Source organism: Apis cerana, linkage group LG3, assembly GCF_029169275.1.
Source record: "Apis cerana isolate GH-2021 linkage group LG3, AcerK_1.0, whole genome shotgun sequence".
Lineage (NCBI taxonomy): Eukaryota > Metazoa > Arthropoda > Insecta > Hymenoptera > Apidae > Apis > Apis cerana.
The window spans coordinates 11,331,432-11,349,083 of record NC_083854.1 but is presented as its reverse complement, the minus strand read 5'-3'; the positions used below and the strand labels follow the sequence as shown (position 1 = coordinate 11,349,083).

Here is a 17,652-nt window from a genome sequence, read left to right as displayed (position 1 = left end):
TTGAGAAATAAAGTTTCGATGGTAAGAAGCAAAGATTAGTTTTAAAGTCGATAGGAGACAAATATTGGAACTGTGACGCAAAGGCAACGGTGAATTATGTTAGGAAGTACATAACGTCGTGATTCACAATAGACAACGGGAACTAGACTCGTGCGGGTCGCTTTTATCGATCGACGTGATACGAACCGCAAAATCGTACATACGTTCTCTAAATACAATATCCTCGCATCGTTAGTTACAGAATTAACGAATATTTTACGTTTTACATTCCTCCATCTATCAATACGAATCGATCCAATTATTTTGTTAATTAATTTTATTCGAATTAATCGTGATCGATTTAATCTCGTTTGGAAAAAATTAAATCAGAAATATATTTTTATCAATTAAATTTAAGTTAATTATTAAAATTAATACGTAAATTTGTAACATTTGTATGTTAAATGTAATTGGAAAGAAAAAACTTTGGAAATTCTTCTTTAGAGTTTTCGTCTTTGACGGTAGATGTACTTCTTGACACGCAGTTTGGAACAAAAGTTTCGCTCGATTCGTCAGTGTTTCTACTCGAAAACTTTCGTTAATTTTCCTCTGCTTTCATTTAAATTATATTACGAAATAAATAATTCAATACAAAGACTTTAAATTTCTCATCTTAGAGTAAATAATCCAATCTTTTAAAGCAACTCTTAGTTCATCTACTTCTTGAAATCAACTTTTCTCTCAGCTTAATTTAATCTATATCGTAAAATAAATTACTCGTTCGAAATTTTTAAATATAATCTAAATTCAAGTTTCGTAACTCAGCATTCTTCAACACAAAGACTTTAGAATCTTAAATTTTTCATCTCGCATTCCAACCTTCTAAAAGCAATGCTCAGTTCTACTTGAAACAACATTTCTCTTAACTTTCTCTTAATTTACATCATAAAGTAAATTTTTAAGTACAATCTAAGTTCAAGTTTCAACAAGTTCGTTCCATTTTCTCAACAGGTCAAAGACCTTAAATTTCTCGGAGTTACAACGTTCCAACCTTATCCTTCTAAAACAACGCTTTATTAGTTCTACTCGAAATCATCCATTAATTTCTCTCTTGACAAATTTTTAAACTCCATTCTTAAACACGAAGACTCCAATCAACGTACGCTCGATTCGTGATCCTAAACTTCCCATCCGAAATATTATTTTCCCTTCCGTCGCGCGGCCCATCGTCTCGCGTACAGTTTAAACGCGACGATCCATCTACATCCACCACTTCAGTCTTAGAGAAGCGATCTAGTCGCGCGCCTAGATTTGAGAACACCTGCCACCGGATCGATATTCTCCGTAGCGAGTAAGTAAGTACGCGTTTGCATCGACGAGGGAGCGCGTCGGTTTACGCAACGAAATTGAAGCGAAGAGCAAAGGTGACGGCGCGGAAAGAGTGGCCCTCCCCCTCCTCCTTCTCCTTCTCCTCCTCCTTCTTCGCCCGTCTACGGAGAGAAACGAAATTGCGGCGACGTGTGCCACGATTAAATGTTACCGTGTCGGTGGAAGAGGCCTTTTTCCATTCGAAGAGGATCGTATCGTACGAGGCTTGGGAAGTGTTATACAGTTCGATCGATGCAATTTCGAGAAGAGGCGAGGATCCGACACGTTTTCTCGAATGAGACTTCGCCTCGCAGAATATTATCTGTACGAAGAGACAGGTTGAAGATAGGCCAGAATGATGAATTCTGGAAAGGATAAGTCGGTGGACTGTCTTTTTTCGAGATTTTAAAGCGAGAATTTTTATGATATTCTAGAGGGAGGCATAACGAACGTCGAAGGGGAATTGTTTGGAAGTGTAGAGATAAAAGTGTTTGGGGTGTTGAGACGCACGAGAAGATTCAGGGGATCGAGGATACGTGATTGGAAAATTCAACTCTCCTTTTTTCGTGCCTCGAAAACGAAATTTTTCTCGGAGGAGAGGGGAGGAAAGAGAGGCGACGAGCAGCAGCTCGCCATTTTTACCACGAGTGTCGAATGTTAATCGAAGAATCCTTCGAGAAAGATTTTTTTAAATGCAAGGAAAAATTATCGAAGAATTTATATACAATTTTCTAATTTTGTCATATTTTTTGACGAGAAAATTTTTTTCCTATCAACAAGAATCCCCCTTGAAACCTAAAAACCCTCCTCCTCGAAGCCTGACTCGGATCTAATCTGTAAGTCTAATGCACTTTGGCGCAACGCTGACAGATTCGCTCAAAGTATTTCTCGCGATAAAGATCTGTGCGACGAGATAGAATGCCTTCTTCATCGAACGAGGCGAGGCTCGAGAATTAAATGCAGCATCCTCCTTTCCACGTAACGTAATCGCATCCCGAAATATTTCGTCGATTAACACCATTTCCATCCGTCAGATAAGAATTCCTCGCGGATGAATGAAATTGTTCGAGACTCGCATAGTTATTCCATTACGCGTAAGGATACGTTTCACTCGAAATATTCGCTTTTTCTTTTTTCCTCCTTACATAGTTGTACAACCACGTAAAAAAAAAAATAAAATAAAATAAAATTACGTGTCTTACCGTATTATTCGAGACGCATTAGTGTAGAAATATATTTCAAAAAAATTTTATATTCTTTCATATACGTCATTTTGAAAATCGATATATCCATGATCGATAGATATTGGAGATCTCTTCTCGAAACGAATCAATTTTTCCTTCGAATAGAAGAATTTGTCGCGACGTATATGAATAATAAATAAATAACACGTAACGATTGAGAAGAGGGGGGGAAAAAGTTTCGAAGAAAAGAAAAAAAATATTTCATTGTTCACCGACCCTTCGATGGATGGGCAAGCAAAAAAGAGGGGGAGGGGGTAAGGTAGCTCCACTACTTTGTTATCAAGAATCGAAAATCACAATGAATGGAAATTACAGGGGCGTAAAAGGGTGGAAACGACGGTCTACTTACGACGATTCTGTTGGGGGTGACGTCCAAGGGTCGTGCTCCGAGGACAGGGGTGGCGGGCGCGCTACCCCTTCGACAGGCCTTCTCGTAGGACGTGTCTGGAACAGAGAGAAGAACATTTGCGATTTAGCGAGTGGGGTAATTTTGCCATTTCCGGCCCTGGGCGACGACCAAAACGGCCGCCACTCTCTTAATTATCGTATCTCGTATTTCGTGTTCGAGGCGGACGGGGGAAACTGGATGGGAAAATCTTATTGGCCGAGTAATTTGGGAGCATTTTGGGATTTTGCCTCACTGTTATTCGTAAACCTCGTATTTAAGCATTCGAACAATTATCAGAGGGCATCAAAAGGAGGTAATTTCATCCCCTTTTGAAGAGAAGATTTGAAGGAGAAATCGACAAATCGTGCGCTTTATTTTCCACTTCTTACATCCGTAATCTCGTAGGAACATTATAATTTTATAGGCTTATTTCAGTTAGTTGCGTTTAATGTAAATCAATTTAATGTACCATTGAATATTATATTTAAAGGGAACAGGTTTAATCCTGCAAATAAAATATTAATCAATTATCACGGAAATTTGTTTGCCATGTTTTTACAGAAATTCAGAGAGAAATGTTTATTCCACTTGAGAGTTTCATCGAATTATCCAACGCTTCCATTCTCTTAAATGTAATAAAAATTTTTACAGATTAGAAACTCTGGGAATCCCATCTCCGATATAAGAACGCATACCATCGCCTGAACGATTTAAAATCAAGAAAGGAGACAGTTTGTTTCCGAGAAACAATCCCATGATTCTGCGCGACGAGAATTCAACGCACCTGCGAGCGATCCCCAGGTATCCGGAAGCGGGCGGACGTGCCTCGAAACGCGGACGAGAACGCGAGGATTGGGTGGCCGCGGTTAAAACGAGGGGAAGGGGGAGGGGACTTCCGTTTCGGTTGTTCGCATGCTTGGAACTCGGTCACGGCATAGTTGGAGCAATGCTCCGTAATTTCGAGAACGGGCCATTCAGCGCCCTCCCCTCTCTTCACAATGGCGGCGTTCCATCGAAAACGCGACGAAGGGGGCGAGGGGGAGCGGAGGCCGACTAGGAATTCGTTGGAAATATCGATCGAGCGTATATGCGATACATACTTGTAGATTTTTTTCCCTCGCAATAAAGATAAGGAGACGATCGTCAGCGACTCGAAAGGAATTTCGAGGGACACGACGGTGTGGAGGGAAAAGATACGATCCTCCTCGAAATTTTCGGTCGTACATTTGCGTGCGAGTTGTTTCGAATAATTTATCGTTCGAAACAATAATAATAATAATAATAATTGGAAATAATTGTAACGAGAGGTTATGCACGAGAAGCGGGTCGACTATAATAGTTGCACGAATAAATGTCGTTTAAGGATTTTAACAAGTGATTATTCAAAGCATTACTTTATTCGACGTTTTTAACCTTTCAACGGGTTAATAATCCAAGCCTGACTTTCGATTTTATTCATTCTCAAAGACAAATTACCGTCCGATGGTAACAACGTATATTATTCACCTCGACATATGGCAAAAATTGTACGTATATATTAAATCAGGGTAAGGTACAAAAGAAGCGAAGAATTCTCCGATCGTATTTGTCATATAAACGAAACTTATTAAACCAACGTACATAACCCGCGTTAAGAAGCAAGTGATTAAAGTTCAAACGAAAATTGGGACCCCCCTCTTAGCGAGGTGATCGTTAACCACGAGAAGCGTAAACGAATCTCGTCTCATGGGGTATATGTAGAAGAAAGGTCCCTGTAACTCGAGACTCCTGTTATCCTCCCAGGAGGAAACGTTTAAGAAAAACCCATACCTCGCTGTATAAACAGAGAGAAAGATTATTCCTCCCCTCCTCTACTAATAACGCAAGGGGGCGTTAATTACGGAGTTGTTTTCGTTTCTTGTTCTCTCCCTTTTCGATTTCCGTTGGTGGCCGAGAATACTACCGTTCTTCGAGCTCGCGTCGAGAGTCGAGGAGGGGGAGGAGATTAAACGTGAAGGAGGCCGGCGAGGTTCGTACAATTGAGTATCGAGAGAGAAGGAAAGAGGGAGAGGGAAAGAACGACTTTCAAATTAAATCGAGCGAAATGAAAAACTCGAGCGTGTTCGAAACTCGTTTAACCATTGACACGTTATTGTTCTCTCCTCTTGGTTTTCGGCTGGTCGGCCGCTGCTTGTGTTTGCGAGAATTGTGTTTAACGAAGCGCGTGTTCGGGGAGTAGATCGATTCGGGCTCCCCCCTCCCTCCGCCGGCTAGAGAGATTATTTCGAGCGTTTAAAACGAGGACGAGGAAACGAAGTAAAAGTGTGTCCATTATTTTCAATCCGCAATGGATGGATGTACAGAGGGAGCGTTACAAGGTTGCAGCCGTATTAACGATAATTCGGCCGAGCCGAGAGGAGGGGATTATTAAACAGGTTGAAACAAGGTAGGGAAAAAGTAAGGGGAGAGGCATCGTGTGACGACACTGGTTTGGCCGGACAAAAGGTTATCGATACGAGAGGAAATCGGATCCAGTCGCCTTCGACCGCTGTCAAAATACACGGTAACGCAATATCGACGAGCCGCGGTTCAAAATGCTCTGCGTGTAAATATATAATATATGTACATATATGCATATAATTTTACTAAAATTAAACCAAGACGACATTGGATTGTTTCGATCGCCTGATTATATATATACCGGGTGATCGTAAAGTAATTTATCACTTACTTGAATCACTTGAAAGAATCTCGCGTATGTAATCTCAGAAACGATCCAATCTCGGTCGGTTTAATTTTGGTAAAATTGTAAAAAGGAAGGAAAAGAAAAAAACGACGGCAGACAGTGCCTTTTGTGAAAATCGCGTGACACGTTTTCGACGCGAGAAAAAAAACTATTGGTCTGGGTTGATCGCGACTTGAAAATCCAGTTGGGGAGAGAGGCTGACCGGTCCTTTGGACCGGTCCTCTGCCAAGGAACACGAGTGGGAAAAAAGAGAAAAAAAGACGACGCACGTGTCTCGGCCGATTGAATGGGGAATCGCGCGCTTCCTTCCCAACGGCGACTGTGACACAAATTCACAAATCGTCGCGATCGACAAAAGGAACGCGACGGAACGGTGCGACAGGGCAAAGGGGAGGCGACTTCTCGAAAAAGAGAAGGGAGTGTTCGAGATGTTTCCTGGTAAACGTTGCGGTAAAAGAGAGGAGGGAGTGGTGAATCATTAATAATCGAGCAAATTTATAGTATAATTGTTAACCAGACATTTTAATAATTTTTTTTTGTATAGTTGTATCATTTTCAATCGGTTTGAATTGATTAATTCCATTGATATTAGGATCTCTTGGATATATAACATTTCCACGAATAACGATATTAGATTTTATCTCCCTCGCTGATATTATTAAGAAATCTAATTTTTTAATCCAGGAACAGATTGAACTGTATATCCATCATTAGCTTCTTATTTATATCTTTCTCTTCTTAGGAATTTTATTAATTATAGGTTCATTAAATTTAATAGTAAAAAAAAAAATATTTATAACAATTATTAATTATTATCATTATTAGTATTAGCTGGAATAATTGTTATATCACTTTTACCCGAAATTTAATATTTTCGATCCAATATCGGTGGTCCAATTTTATATCAACATTTATTTTCATCTTTTGTTCATCCAGAACACCGATTGAGGAATGAGTAATTAAATTTTAGAATAATGTAAAAAAGGAAAAAAAATCCTTAATCCAAAAGAAAGAAGAGCAAAAAAGGAGTGTATCTTTCGTTCATCCAGAAGTTTATGCTTTATATTCTGCCTGGATTCGGATTAATTTATCAACTCTTTCTTTGCACGTTACGATCAAATATCTACGAGTAATTAAATTCGTTCTTTGAAATAATTTAGAAGAGAAAAAGAAAATTCCTTAACCCAAAAGAGGGAAGAGCAAAAAAAGGGGTGGAGGGTTCGATACGCCCCGGTCGCGTCGCGAATCGCGCACGACTGGCTAATTGGGGATTGGCAACGGAAGGGGGGCAAGCAACACTCTCTCGCGGAGACTTTTTTCACCCGCTACGCGCACGAGATGCACGAGACGGGGCGGCTGCAGCTGCACGGGGCCCCGTGCAGCGCGAAAAACGCATCCTTTGTGCGGCCGTGGCTCGTGCAGAAAGAGCGCACGGAGGCGGCGCACAAAGCTGGCCCCCAAAGCAACAGATCGATTTTGAAATTGAAACGAGACGTAAGAATAACGCACCCCACGTTCCGTCCAAATCGTTTGCCCGTTTTGCCGATGTTAACGATGGAACCGCGTGACGCGAGTCATTTTCTCGTCTTAATGATCCGCCGTACGCGCAACCCTTTCGTGCTCCATCCTCGTTCGTGTAAGTCTCCGCTCCTATAATTTGTCCAGCGCTCTCTAACTCGGCGTAACGAACATTTCCAATCGGAAAAGTACATTAAATAAGTATTCGCGATGTTACATAATGTCAAATATTTATATCGGAATTTTTGCAAGAGAATTTATTTTAACGTAATCCTTTCGTGCTTTATCATTGATGCCTCTCTCGTATATATATTAAACGTATAGAGAAATTATTTTTGTAAATATCGAACGAAGTATTAGCAATATTACGTAGAGTTAAATATTTAACTCTTTGTCATATAATTTTCTAAAGTGTAACGAATATTTCCAATTGGAAAAGTATATTAAAGCGTAAAGAAATTATTTTTAATATCGAAAGAAGTATTAACAACGTTACATAGGGTCAAATATTTATGTGGGAATTTTTGCAAGAGAACTTATTTTAACGCAGTCCTTTCGTGCTCTATCATTGATGCCTCTCTCATATAATTTTTTAAGTCGGTGTAACGAATATTTCCAACTGGAAAAGTATATTAAAGCGTAGAGAAATTATTAAATTTTTGTAAATATCGAAGTATTAGCAATATTACATAGGATCAAATATTTACCTCTCTCATGTAATTTTCTAAAGTGTAACGAATATTTCCAATTGAAAAAGTATATTAAAGCATAGAGAAATTATTTTTAATATCGAACGAAGTATTAGCAATGTTACATAGAGTTAAATATTTAACTCTTTGTCATATAATTTTCTAAAATGTAACGAATATTTCCAATTGGAAAAGTATATTAAAACATAGAGAAATTATTTTTAATATCGAAAGAAGTATCAACAACGTTACATAGAGTCAAATATTTATGTGGAATTTTTGCAAGAGAACTTATTTTAACATAGCTCTTTCGTGTTCCATCGTTGATGCCTTTCTTATATAATTTTTTAAGTCGGTGTAACGAATATTTCCAACTGGAAAAGTAAATTAAAGCGTAGAGAAATTATTTTTGTAAATAAACCCAAGTATTCGATACATAATATTACATAAAGTAAAATATTTGCGCGAGAATGTTTAATTGTCTAATAATCTTGGAAGAGAGCTTATTATAATGTAGCTCCATCGTTGATGCCTCTCTCGTATAACTTTCCAAGTCAACCTTAACGAATATTTATAATACAATTAAACACGTAGAGAAATATATTCGAATATTCGATATGCGTAAAATATTTTTGCGCAAATATTTTTAATCAAGTCGATAATAATAATAATCGTGGAAGATAAATTTATTTTAACTATAACCCTATCGTGCTCGAAATTTCGCAAAATTTTATTTTAACGCGATGCCATTTGAAAGCGAAATACGAGAGATCAAAGTAAAAAAAAAATGTAAACTTTATTATCCAGCGTTGATTTCTAGTTATCAGGGCAATTGTATTAATAGGAGGGAGCGGATGGATCGATCGATCGATCGCCGTTTCCGTTTGGAAGAGCGCAGACTGCGACATAATGGGTCGAGAAAGGGGTGCGATTGTCGGTATATTCCGTGGCATTAATGGGGCGGGCACGATGGTGGAACAATCGGAGATTTTGGGCGAAATCGAAACGGCTGCTGTTGTCAATTGATACGTCTTGACTATAACGTTCAAATGAGCCATTTTTTTCTCTCTCTTCCTTTCTTTTTCGGGCTAGTTAGTAGTCGTTGCGTAAAGGGTTGCGCATTGTATCGACACAGACAGATCCATTTGGGAATTTTCCCTTTGGAAAACGATATATATATTGGCTGGTTGGGCGGGGTTGGATCCAGGATAGGGGGAAACTAATGGTGCTAATGGTCACGAGTTGGCGAATTTGCTTTGCAAGTGAGATAGTAAGAAATAGTAATATTTGTTAAATATAAAACATTTTCTTAATAGAAAAGAATAGATTTAAGACAGGGAAAGGAACGTAGAAATATAACGATTTCCGGTTAAAAAATATTGTCCTTGAAGAAAATTAAAATTAAAATTTCTCATCGCTCGCATTTTTCCAAAGGTTTCGCGGAACGTTCGATAAATAGCGACATAAACGAACGTAACACAATGAGCGTTAGTATAATGTCTCGCTTGTAATGTCTGTTAAACGTAAAACGTTTCCTTGAAAGTAGATTAAAAGTAGATTGAAAATTAGATTAAGAAAAATTAAAATTAAAATTTTACGTTTCGTGCAACTTGCACTGTCTCACAGTTAAACGTAAAACGTTTCCTTAATAAAAATAAAGCTTAATAAAAAAAAAAAAACATCGATAAATTTAAATTTAAGAAAAAAATTAAAATTCAAATTTCTCGTTACTCACATTTTCCAAAGGTTTCGTGGAACGTTCGACGGAACGAATATATACGCGTCATAAATGGAACGTGCAAAGAAAAAGAAAAAAACGAAAAAAGAAAAAATCGGTTATTTAATTTCGCAACAATGATCGCGAACGGACAGCGCGAAGAAGTCGAAGCCTCGCGATAGAATCGCGTACTATTCAACAGTTCACAATGCGCGATTGTACGGTTTGCAAGGTCGACCTCTTACATTCCGTGGTATGACGTAATGGACGCGTTAGAGGCTACCGATGTCGATTGGATTTTCGGTTGAGAGATGTTGAGAGAGAGAGAGGGAGGGAAAAGGAGAGAGAGAAATCTCGTTAAATCATTCATAAACGATCCGATTCAAGTGGACCACCCAATGAGCCGGAATGGTATTCAAATCCTTGGACGGATTAAAGACTCGCCATTAAACCCGGTTACACAGGCCGGGCATAATGCAACGGCATATCTACGATTATACCTCTCGTTGATTACGATCGAGCGAGCGTACGTACGTGTACGAGTAGGAGCGGTTTAATCCTTTGTAGTTCGATAGTTTCCCTCATATTTCATTCGATAGTCGCATTCTTAATTGCGATCGTGGCTGTGGGATATATTCATTCGCGTTTATGTGCGCGTACAAAGGAAAGAAGGAAAGGTGAAAAAAAATTTTCCACCGTTAACCGTTACAAAAAAAACGAGGAAAAACGTTTTCTATCGGTCAATGTGTTGTTCGCCCTCGGTCGACAAGGCAGATCCCTCTCCTCCCAGCATGGACGCACTCCCACAACCGACACAACTACTATAGAATCGTGCACACTGTGATAAGATCGCGATGCAAAACTCGCTGGCTGACCGTGACAAGAAGTGGTCGCGAATTTACGAGCTTGACGTTGTCTCTCCCCCGCCGCTATATCCTTAAGCCGCGCGCACAACAAAATTTGAACTTCTGGAAAGATCTTCATCGACTAGACTTCACGATTAGACTGCAAATCCACTTCTAGATACATCTTGCTAATAATAATGCACAAATTCTTCCAATCTCTAAAATTATCCTCTTGTTATTTAACTCTCTCTTTCTTTCCCAAGCGAGTTGCCGACCTAACCTCTTTCCACTAAATTTCAAAAGACCCATTGTAACTCCCATTGTAAAATCGACGATACCCGATATTATATCGGGCGGGATGAGACCATTTCGGAGAGAATTTTTGAGGCCAAGGTTTTTTCTTTTCTTTTTTTCTTTTTGCAGAGGCAGAAATCGCGGGAATATTTCAAGCGTAATCGCGGCTCCGTTCTTCTTATCGGTTGGCGTCGAGAACGAGACGGAACGGATCGGTGAGTGCGGATTCAATAGGAACGGCTTTAAAGGTGCGTCGTTATCAGGCCGGGCAGATCGTGGCTCTAGCACCCGGGGACCGCTTATCTCGGCCGTTGGTTGATTGTATAATAAAGTCGGCCGACCGACCGACCCAAGATGATGATAAGGCACCGATGCTGCGACCGCTCGTTAATCCGCGCCAACCATATCACCGTTTCGCCTCCAAATGTATCGAATCGATCGTCGCAAATGCGCCGGTAATAAGCCACGTGCATTTTCGTAAAAATAAATTATACGTATTTTTCGATTTTTTCGAAATTACCTTCGTATCAAGAGATGTCGTCGGTTAACAATAAAGGGTTAAAATTAAACGTTTAGAAGCGATTTCCATGGGAGCGAATCTCGCGGGAGGAGATCGTAAAAATTCCATCGGCCCCTCGTCTCTCCTCGTCTGTTTTTCCAACGCCGTCGCCAGCCGGAAATTATTCGAAACGCGCTAAACTTGGGCTTCGGCGGAATCCCAAAATCCCGCGGGAAGCTTTTCCTTCCACATTCCATGGAGCGTTTGGCCAACGTCCAAGAATCTCTCTCTCTTCCTCTCCATTAGACGAGGGAGTTCTTCAGGGGACAATGCACCCCCCGGGAGGGGGGATTTTTAAATAGATCATCTCGACGAAGTTGTGGATATGAAATTTTAAATCTAATTCTCCACGGAGAAATTCGTTAAGAAAGTTGGTTGCTGATTCGCGGGAGAAGTTTGTATATTCATGGCGAATTTGAGGCAATGTTGGTTTCGAGGTGTTTTATTTGGACGTTTAGTCGAGATTAAACGTAGATTTAGAATTAAATTTGGAGACGAATGGAAGTTTGAAGTAATTTCGAGGTATTTGACGAGGTTGAAAATGCTTGGAGACGATTCGAAGTTTCTCCGAGAAATTGAATTAAAATTGGAATTAAAGTTTGAAGATTAATCTCTATTTAACGGATCGAAAATTCGCGCCAATTTACGCGATACTCGACCGATACGACTTGTACGTATCGGTCGGTAAAAAAGACCGACGATGACCGAACCTCTATCTCGGCTCGACTGGTTTCCCATTGAATTCGACCGCTAACCGGCACGATTCATGGGATTCACACGCCATTAACCCGACAATGACTGTTAACACATTCGAAAAAGAATAATACGTGTGGGGTTGGTCCGCGTTTAATTTATCGCTTTATTATATAGTGGCCAGCTTGTTCACAATGCCACGGTCATTAGTAACGACCAACGAAATGCGCACTCGATCCTCTTTTTATAGCATCGCAAGTCCGCCGTGACTTATTGTATTAAATCTCGCGGCTATGTTGCAGGCGCACAAGTATCGACAAAAGAATCGCCGATTCGATCGAATATCGTGACATTTAACTTACCACAGATACTCGCGGAACGTAATTGTAAACATTCATGCTCATCAAAAAAGAAAAAAAAAATCTCTATCAAAACCATTCGCTTTTAAATATCCACCTAAAATCCGAGTTTACAACAATTAATTACAATCTGACCGAGCGATCTCACGCTCCCGCCCGACCTACAATTTTTCAATTAAAAATCCCCGGTCGAAGCGCGTGTGTACATCGATCGTTGGGTGGCGATAGGGCTCGATAGAAGCTCTACAAGAGGGTGGGCCTCTCCCTAGCCGGAGAGGGTGCGAATTTCATCACACCCCCTCCCTTCCTTCTTTGTATTCATCCTCTCGACTTTTCATCGTCGAGTGGACCGGTTATTTTCACAACCGACCAACTCTCCCCCTCTCTCTCTCTCCCTCCGCGTTTTCTGCACGCGTCAGCGGCCGACGCGATCGACGACGCGAGCGGCACTCGCGCCACCGGATGGCGTACGCGAGTACTAACCACGGGGGTCGCTTTTTAGGCCGCTTTTCAGCTGTCCGCCCCATTGTCCCTCGACCGAGAATTATTTATAGACCAAGGATGACCAAACACAATTTACGTCGGGTATATACATATATATATATATGTACGCTCTACACGATGCTGCTGATGCTGCTGCATTGTTGTTCGACGTATATGAGTACATGCTAGTCGTGTCGCTTCATCGAGCATGCGAGCTATCGTGCAAGTTTTTCTCCTTTTTGCAGGACATATCGATGTTCGATACGTAGCGGAAGTTCGGCGAGCGGAGTAAAGATCGAGGAATTTTTTTTTTGGATCGAAAAGAGAAAATATGGCGGAATGTATATTTGTTATGTAGATGTGTTTACTCGGTGGAAGTTTAGGAGAGCAGAGGAATTTTTTAGGTTGGGGGATAGTGGAAACCGATGTATTTATTAGCCGATGAAATTGAAGATTTCTGCGTGATTCGATGCGATTAATATATCTAACGTTTCGTCGAAGCTGAACATCTTCGAACAGAAAATTAAAATTGAATTATAATTTTTGTTTTTTATTCTCCGTTGGAAAAAGCAAGGCGAATTTTATCCGCATTTCAGAATTCGTCTTGCTCGAGAAACTTTTCCACTTCCATCTTCGACACACCTCGTATCGGATATTCACATATCCCGACATATTTTTGGTACATTTGGACAAGGCGTGAAACAGCGTATTGTGCGTTGACAATCGTAAACCCAGGCTCGCTTATTAACCAGGAATCGTTGGAGATCCCTTTTTCGCTCGGATGCAGTCGACGGTATTATTGCGCAGAGCGAAGGGAAGCGGTGGTGATTTGTCAAACGAACGTCAAACAAAATTCCCCAATTTCGAATCGACGGACCATTAAAATCCACGGTGAATGGCTGGCTGCGCGAACTCACGGTCCGGGTTATTAATTTAAAATTTTTCTCCAGCAGATGGATTTTCCAATTACTCTTTGTATCTTTGTATATAACTTTACATCCAAAATCCTTCTTCGCTCTAAAATCTCTCTCTACAATTGTAAATCTATTCTAAAAAAATCATCAGCAAGCAGAAAGTGCTGCGTCCTGAAATCCTAAAATTCGCTCGTTCATATAAAATAAATAATATACGAAAGAAGAAAAAATTATCCTCCCTTTGCCTTGCGCTTTTACAACAATTATTAAATCCTTCCACCGCGCGACGACTCTGCGCGCCGCCAAGAAAAGAGACGAGGACGTTAAAAAATCCGGTTGCACGTGGTGCTTATATTCGAGAGATCCGGTGTGGAGGAGGAGAAGAGGCGACGCGTTACGCGGCGTGAATGGTATACAAATGAGCAAACGCTTCGTCTTCAAAGCGGCCCCGGTTTTCACCGAGGGGCGATCTCAGGCCAGATGTTTCCTTTCCCCGCAACCTTTCGAGAGACACTGAGAATCTCCCTCGAATTCGTCTCTCCATCTCGCAATAGACATCCTGGTATGCGAAATACGGATCGCGAAAGAGAGAAGGCTCGAGATTGACAGGCTAGTCTTAATAATCTAACTTAATTCTTAATAATCTAACCTCTAAACATATGTATTTAGATACCTTGGACGTCTCGTTTTAATGCTTTCTCCATTCGATCCACTCGAGGAATTAAAAACACTCGAGGCAATAATAGATATCACTATCTGAATTCATTATTCGAGTTTGTAAAAATTGAATATATATAATCAATCGATTTAATTTTATTTATGTAACATATAAGAATACTTATAGATAGCGAGTCGAAAAAGTGCATGTATGCTTCTTTTTACAGCACTCAAAAATGTCTTGGAAACGATTTAGTGGTCAAGAGATTCTGAATTTCAATATATATATATATACGTCGATAAAACGACGCATTTTAATCATCTTTTCGCAGAAGGATCTTGTAAAAGTTCAAATAAAATAAATAAAAAGAAAAGCTAATTCCTAATTTTCTCGAATTTAATTCCAGCTCGACATTCCATTTATGCGACACGGATAACTTAACTGTCCTCGATTAATAACAGCATCAAATCTTACGGATCGAATTTCGCACAGATTGCTTCATAATTATTGGAAGGACGCACCTCAAAGAGACAGTTGTTGCAACAATTAAATTCTTACGTTCGTTAAATCTTTACTCTCGTTCTATTTCACTTCCTTCCCCTCCTCTTCTGTTAGAGTCCGTTAATTCATTAATTTCGAAGCAACAGGATGAATTCCACGAATAAGAAAAATAAAAAGAAATTCGACCGCGAAAAGACGAGTGAAACTCAAACCGAGGGGGCGAACAGGTGAGAACGATTTTTCTTTTCTTTTTTTTTTTAATCAAAGATAGGTATTGGACAACAGTCCAATTTTCGAATAGGATATTCACGCGTTAGCTCGGCCGTGAAATACTAACGGCATTAACGACGCTCGATCGACCATTCTCCGATGGTTAAAATATTCGGATTACATCCGAACACCCGTGAAACACGTATTGCCCGCTCGACTGGAAGGGCCTTTTCACTCTTGCTTTGCGACAACAAAAATAGGATCCTGCAGCTTGCGCCCTCTACGTGCATTTATGAATTCCATTGTTTCATCGCACGGTACACGTGCGACGAAATTTTCCATTTGCATTTCAAACAATTGTAACGGCTAATTGCTACGGATGCTTTCCTGTTCCACTGTTTGGCCAGAATTGCTGTTTTGACTATTGACAAACGTAGAATCTTTTTTTTTTTAATTCAATCACGTTGAACTAATAAAATTTTTAATTTAACTTGTACCGAAAGAGGGAGAGAGAGTGAATCACGCGAAAAGTATTTTGACGAAGAATAAATAAATTACGTTTGTTTACACCGCGTTTCCAGATTTAAGATAAGTATTAACGAGAAAAGATCTATAAAAAAATTCCAACAAAAGCATAAATTATATTTTCCTTTTATGCGATAAAAATCTTTACGCGCGTAATTAAATTTTAAGAGACGAATTAACGATCGGATCAAAACGCCCGATTCTCGCGGTCGCGAGAAATGCCTAAATCCTACGGCGACGCGGCGACGAGTTTTCGAATGGAAAAACGAGCAAGGATGGGAAAAAAGAGAGGGAAGGGGGAACTTGGGACACACGTAGCGCGCAAGCGCGACCGACTTCCTGCTCAACGACTCGCCTTTATCCCTCCGTTTCTTCTGCGCATCGAAGGATGCGCCCCGCGGTGAGCGTTTCGTTTCTTTTAAGGTCATGCAAAGCGGCTTTCGGTGGCCGCCACTTATCGAAACCGCGTATCTGCGCCGTTGATTCCGTGAATTTCGCGGTAACGCGTCGTTCGTTGCGTCACGAGTTTCCTCTCCGAACGAAGGAAAAGCAGCAAGAGAATTTTGAAGGGAGGAATTTTATCCTCCATCTCGCGTTTAATACGCGCGTTCAACGTATTTTATATCCAAACAATAATTCCGTAATTCTTTTTCTTCTCGATCCCTGTATTCTCTGTGAATGAAACTTATTGTAATATAACTTATATTATATATTATTATTACATAAATTCTTATAACGATAACGTTTTGACAGTTCGTGATAAATAACGAGAAAATTACAAATTTCAAATCTCGGAATTGGTATTTCTTTCTTCCTTATTTTTTCGAAAATCATTGAATTCTCGTTCTCGATTATCGATTTATTCTCTTTCTCTCTCGTCGAGAAAAAAAATGTCCATCTTCGAACTCGGGCAATAATTATACGCGACAACGTTGTAACTTGAATCGACATCGTTATTTACGTATCGCGAAAACGAATACCGTTCTTCGACACCGATGTCAAAGGCTACCGAGGTACGGTGTCAATGGGTCATCCTCGTAACAAATTCTGCGAATCGAGAAGAAAAGTTGGCCGAGATATTTATCGCGAAAAGGAATTTTTTTTTTTTTTCAAGGAACAGGAGATTTTGAACTGGCGGTGGTTGAACGAGGGAACGATTGAATCATGGGCTTCGGTTTTGTATTGACGACGATACGGTAGGTCAGTCACGTTATGCAAAGAGCGTGGGATCGACACCCGGGTCGCGTTATGGCAACGACCGAGTTGCCCGATCTCGGCGTAACCACTTGGAATGGTCGTTCGTAAAAGGGTTATTTTTCGTTCCTTCTCCCTCTTTATCTTTATTACACCGATAAAGATGTGGGTTCTCGTAACGTGTTTCTCTTATCCAACCGCTGCATTATAAATTTTTTCAATTTTTATTTTATTTTATTATTTTTTTTTTTTTTGACATTCAATCGTGCAAATTTTCACGCTACGAGATACGTGTGCGAAGAACGACGAGTTGATTAATTCCTAATCCGTGAATTCATTCGCTTGACACGTAGATAAAGTGGTCGATTAATAAAGACAGATTTGCTGTCTTTCAATGTCGGCTTCCCCAGATGAATATTAATCGCTCGATTGAAATTCAAATCCGATAGGCTAAGCTGCCTCGCTTAATTGCAATTAAAAATCCTGGCAATTCTTGGATAGACGCAAACATATACAAACATATATATGCGTGTATATGTATATATAATTTCATATTTGAGACGAAAAAAGTTATTCAAACATTCTTTTCCGTTATCTCTTCGTTACTTATTAAAAATTTTAAATACGCTCGTTCTTGCGTTCTTCGATCTTTCTAATTTATAACACTCCCTCCTTTTCCATCTATTCTTCTCTCCAACTTTTACCAAAATCGAAGAAAACTAAAAAAAAAAGTGTCATCGAAGGCGTAATTTTTAAAAAAGTAAAAACGACAACGTACAGTTTGAACGG

At 39.9% G+C, this 17,652-nt stretch overlaps 2 protein-coding genes across 30 annotated transcripts in view; one reads left to right on the top strand and one right to left on the bottom strand.

Moving 5' to 3' along the window:
• Positions 1-17,652, bottom strand: part of LOC107998119 (ras GTPase-activating protein raskol) — a 302,632-nt gene that overhangs the window by 20,761 nt on the left and 264,219 nt on the right. For all 24 annotated transcript variants that reach the window (XM_062072909.1, XM_062072914.1, XM_062072910.1 and 21 more), the window contains one exon: positions 2,941-3,035. In XM_062072909.1, the coding sequence (XP_061928893.1) occupies positions 2,941-3,035 (95 nt within the window). The remainder of the gene's footprint in view (positions 1-2,940; positions 3,036-17,652) is intronic.
• LOC114577572 (uncharacterized) overlaps positions 1-17,652 on the top strand; it is a 193,350-nt gene that overhangs the window by 127,950 nt on the left and 47,748 nt on the right. The window lies entirely within an intron of this gene.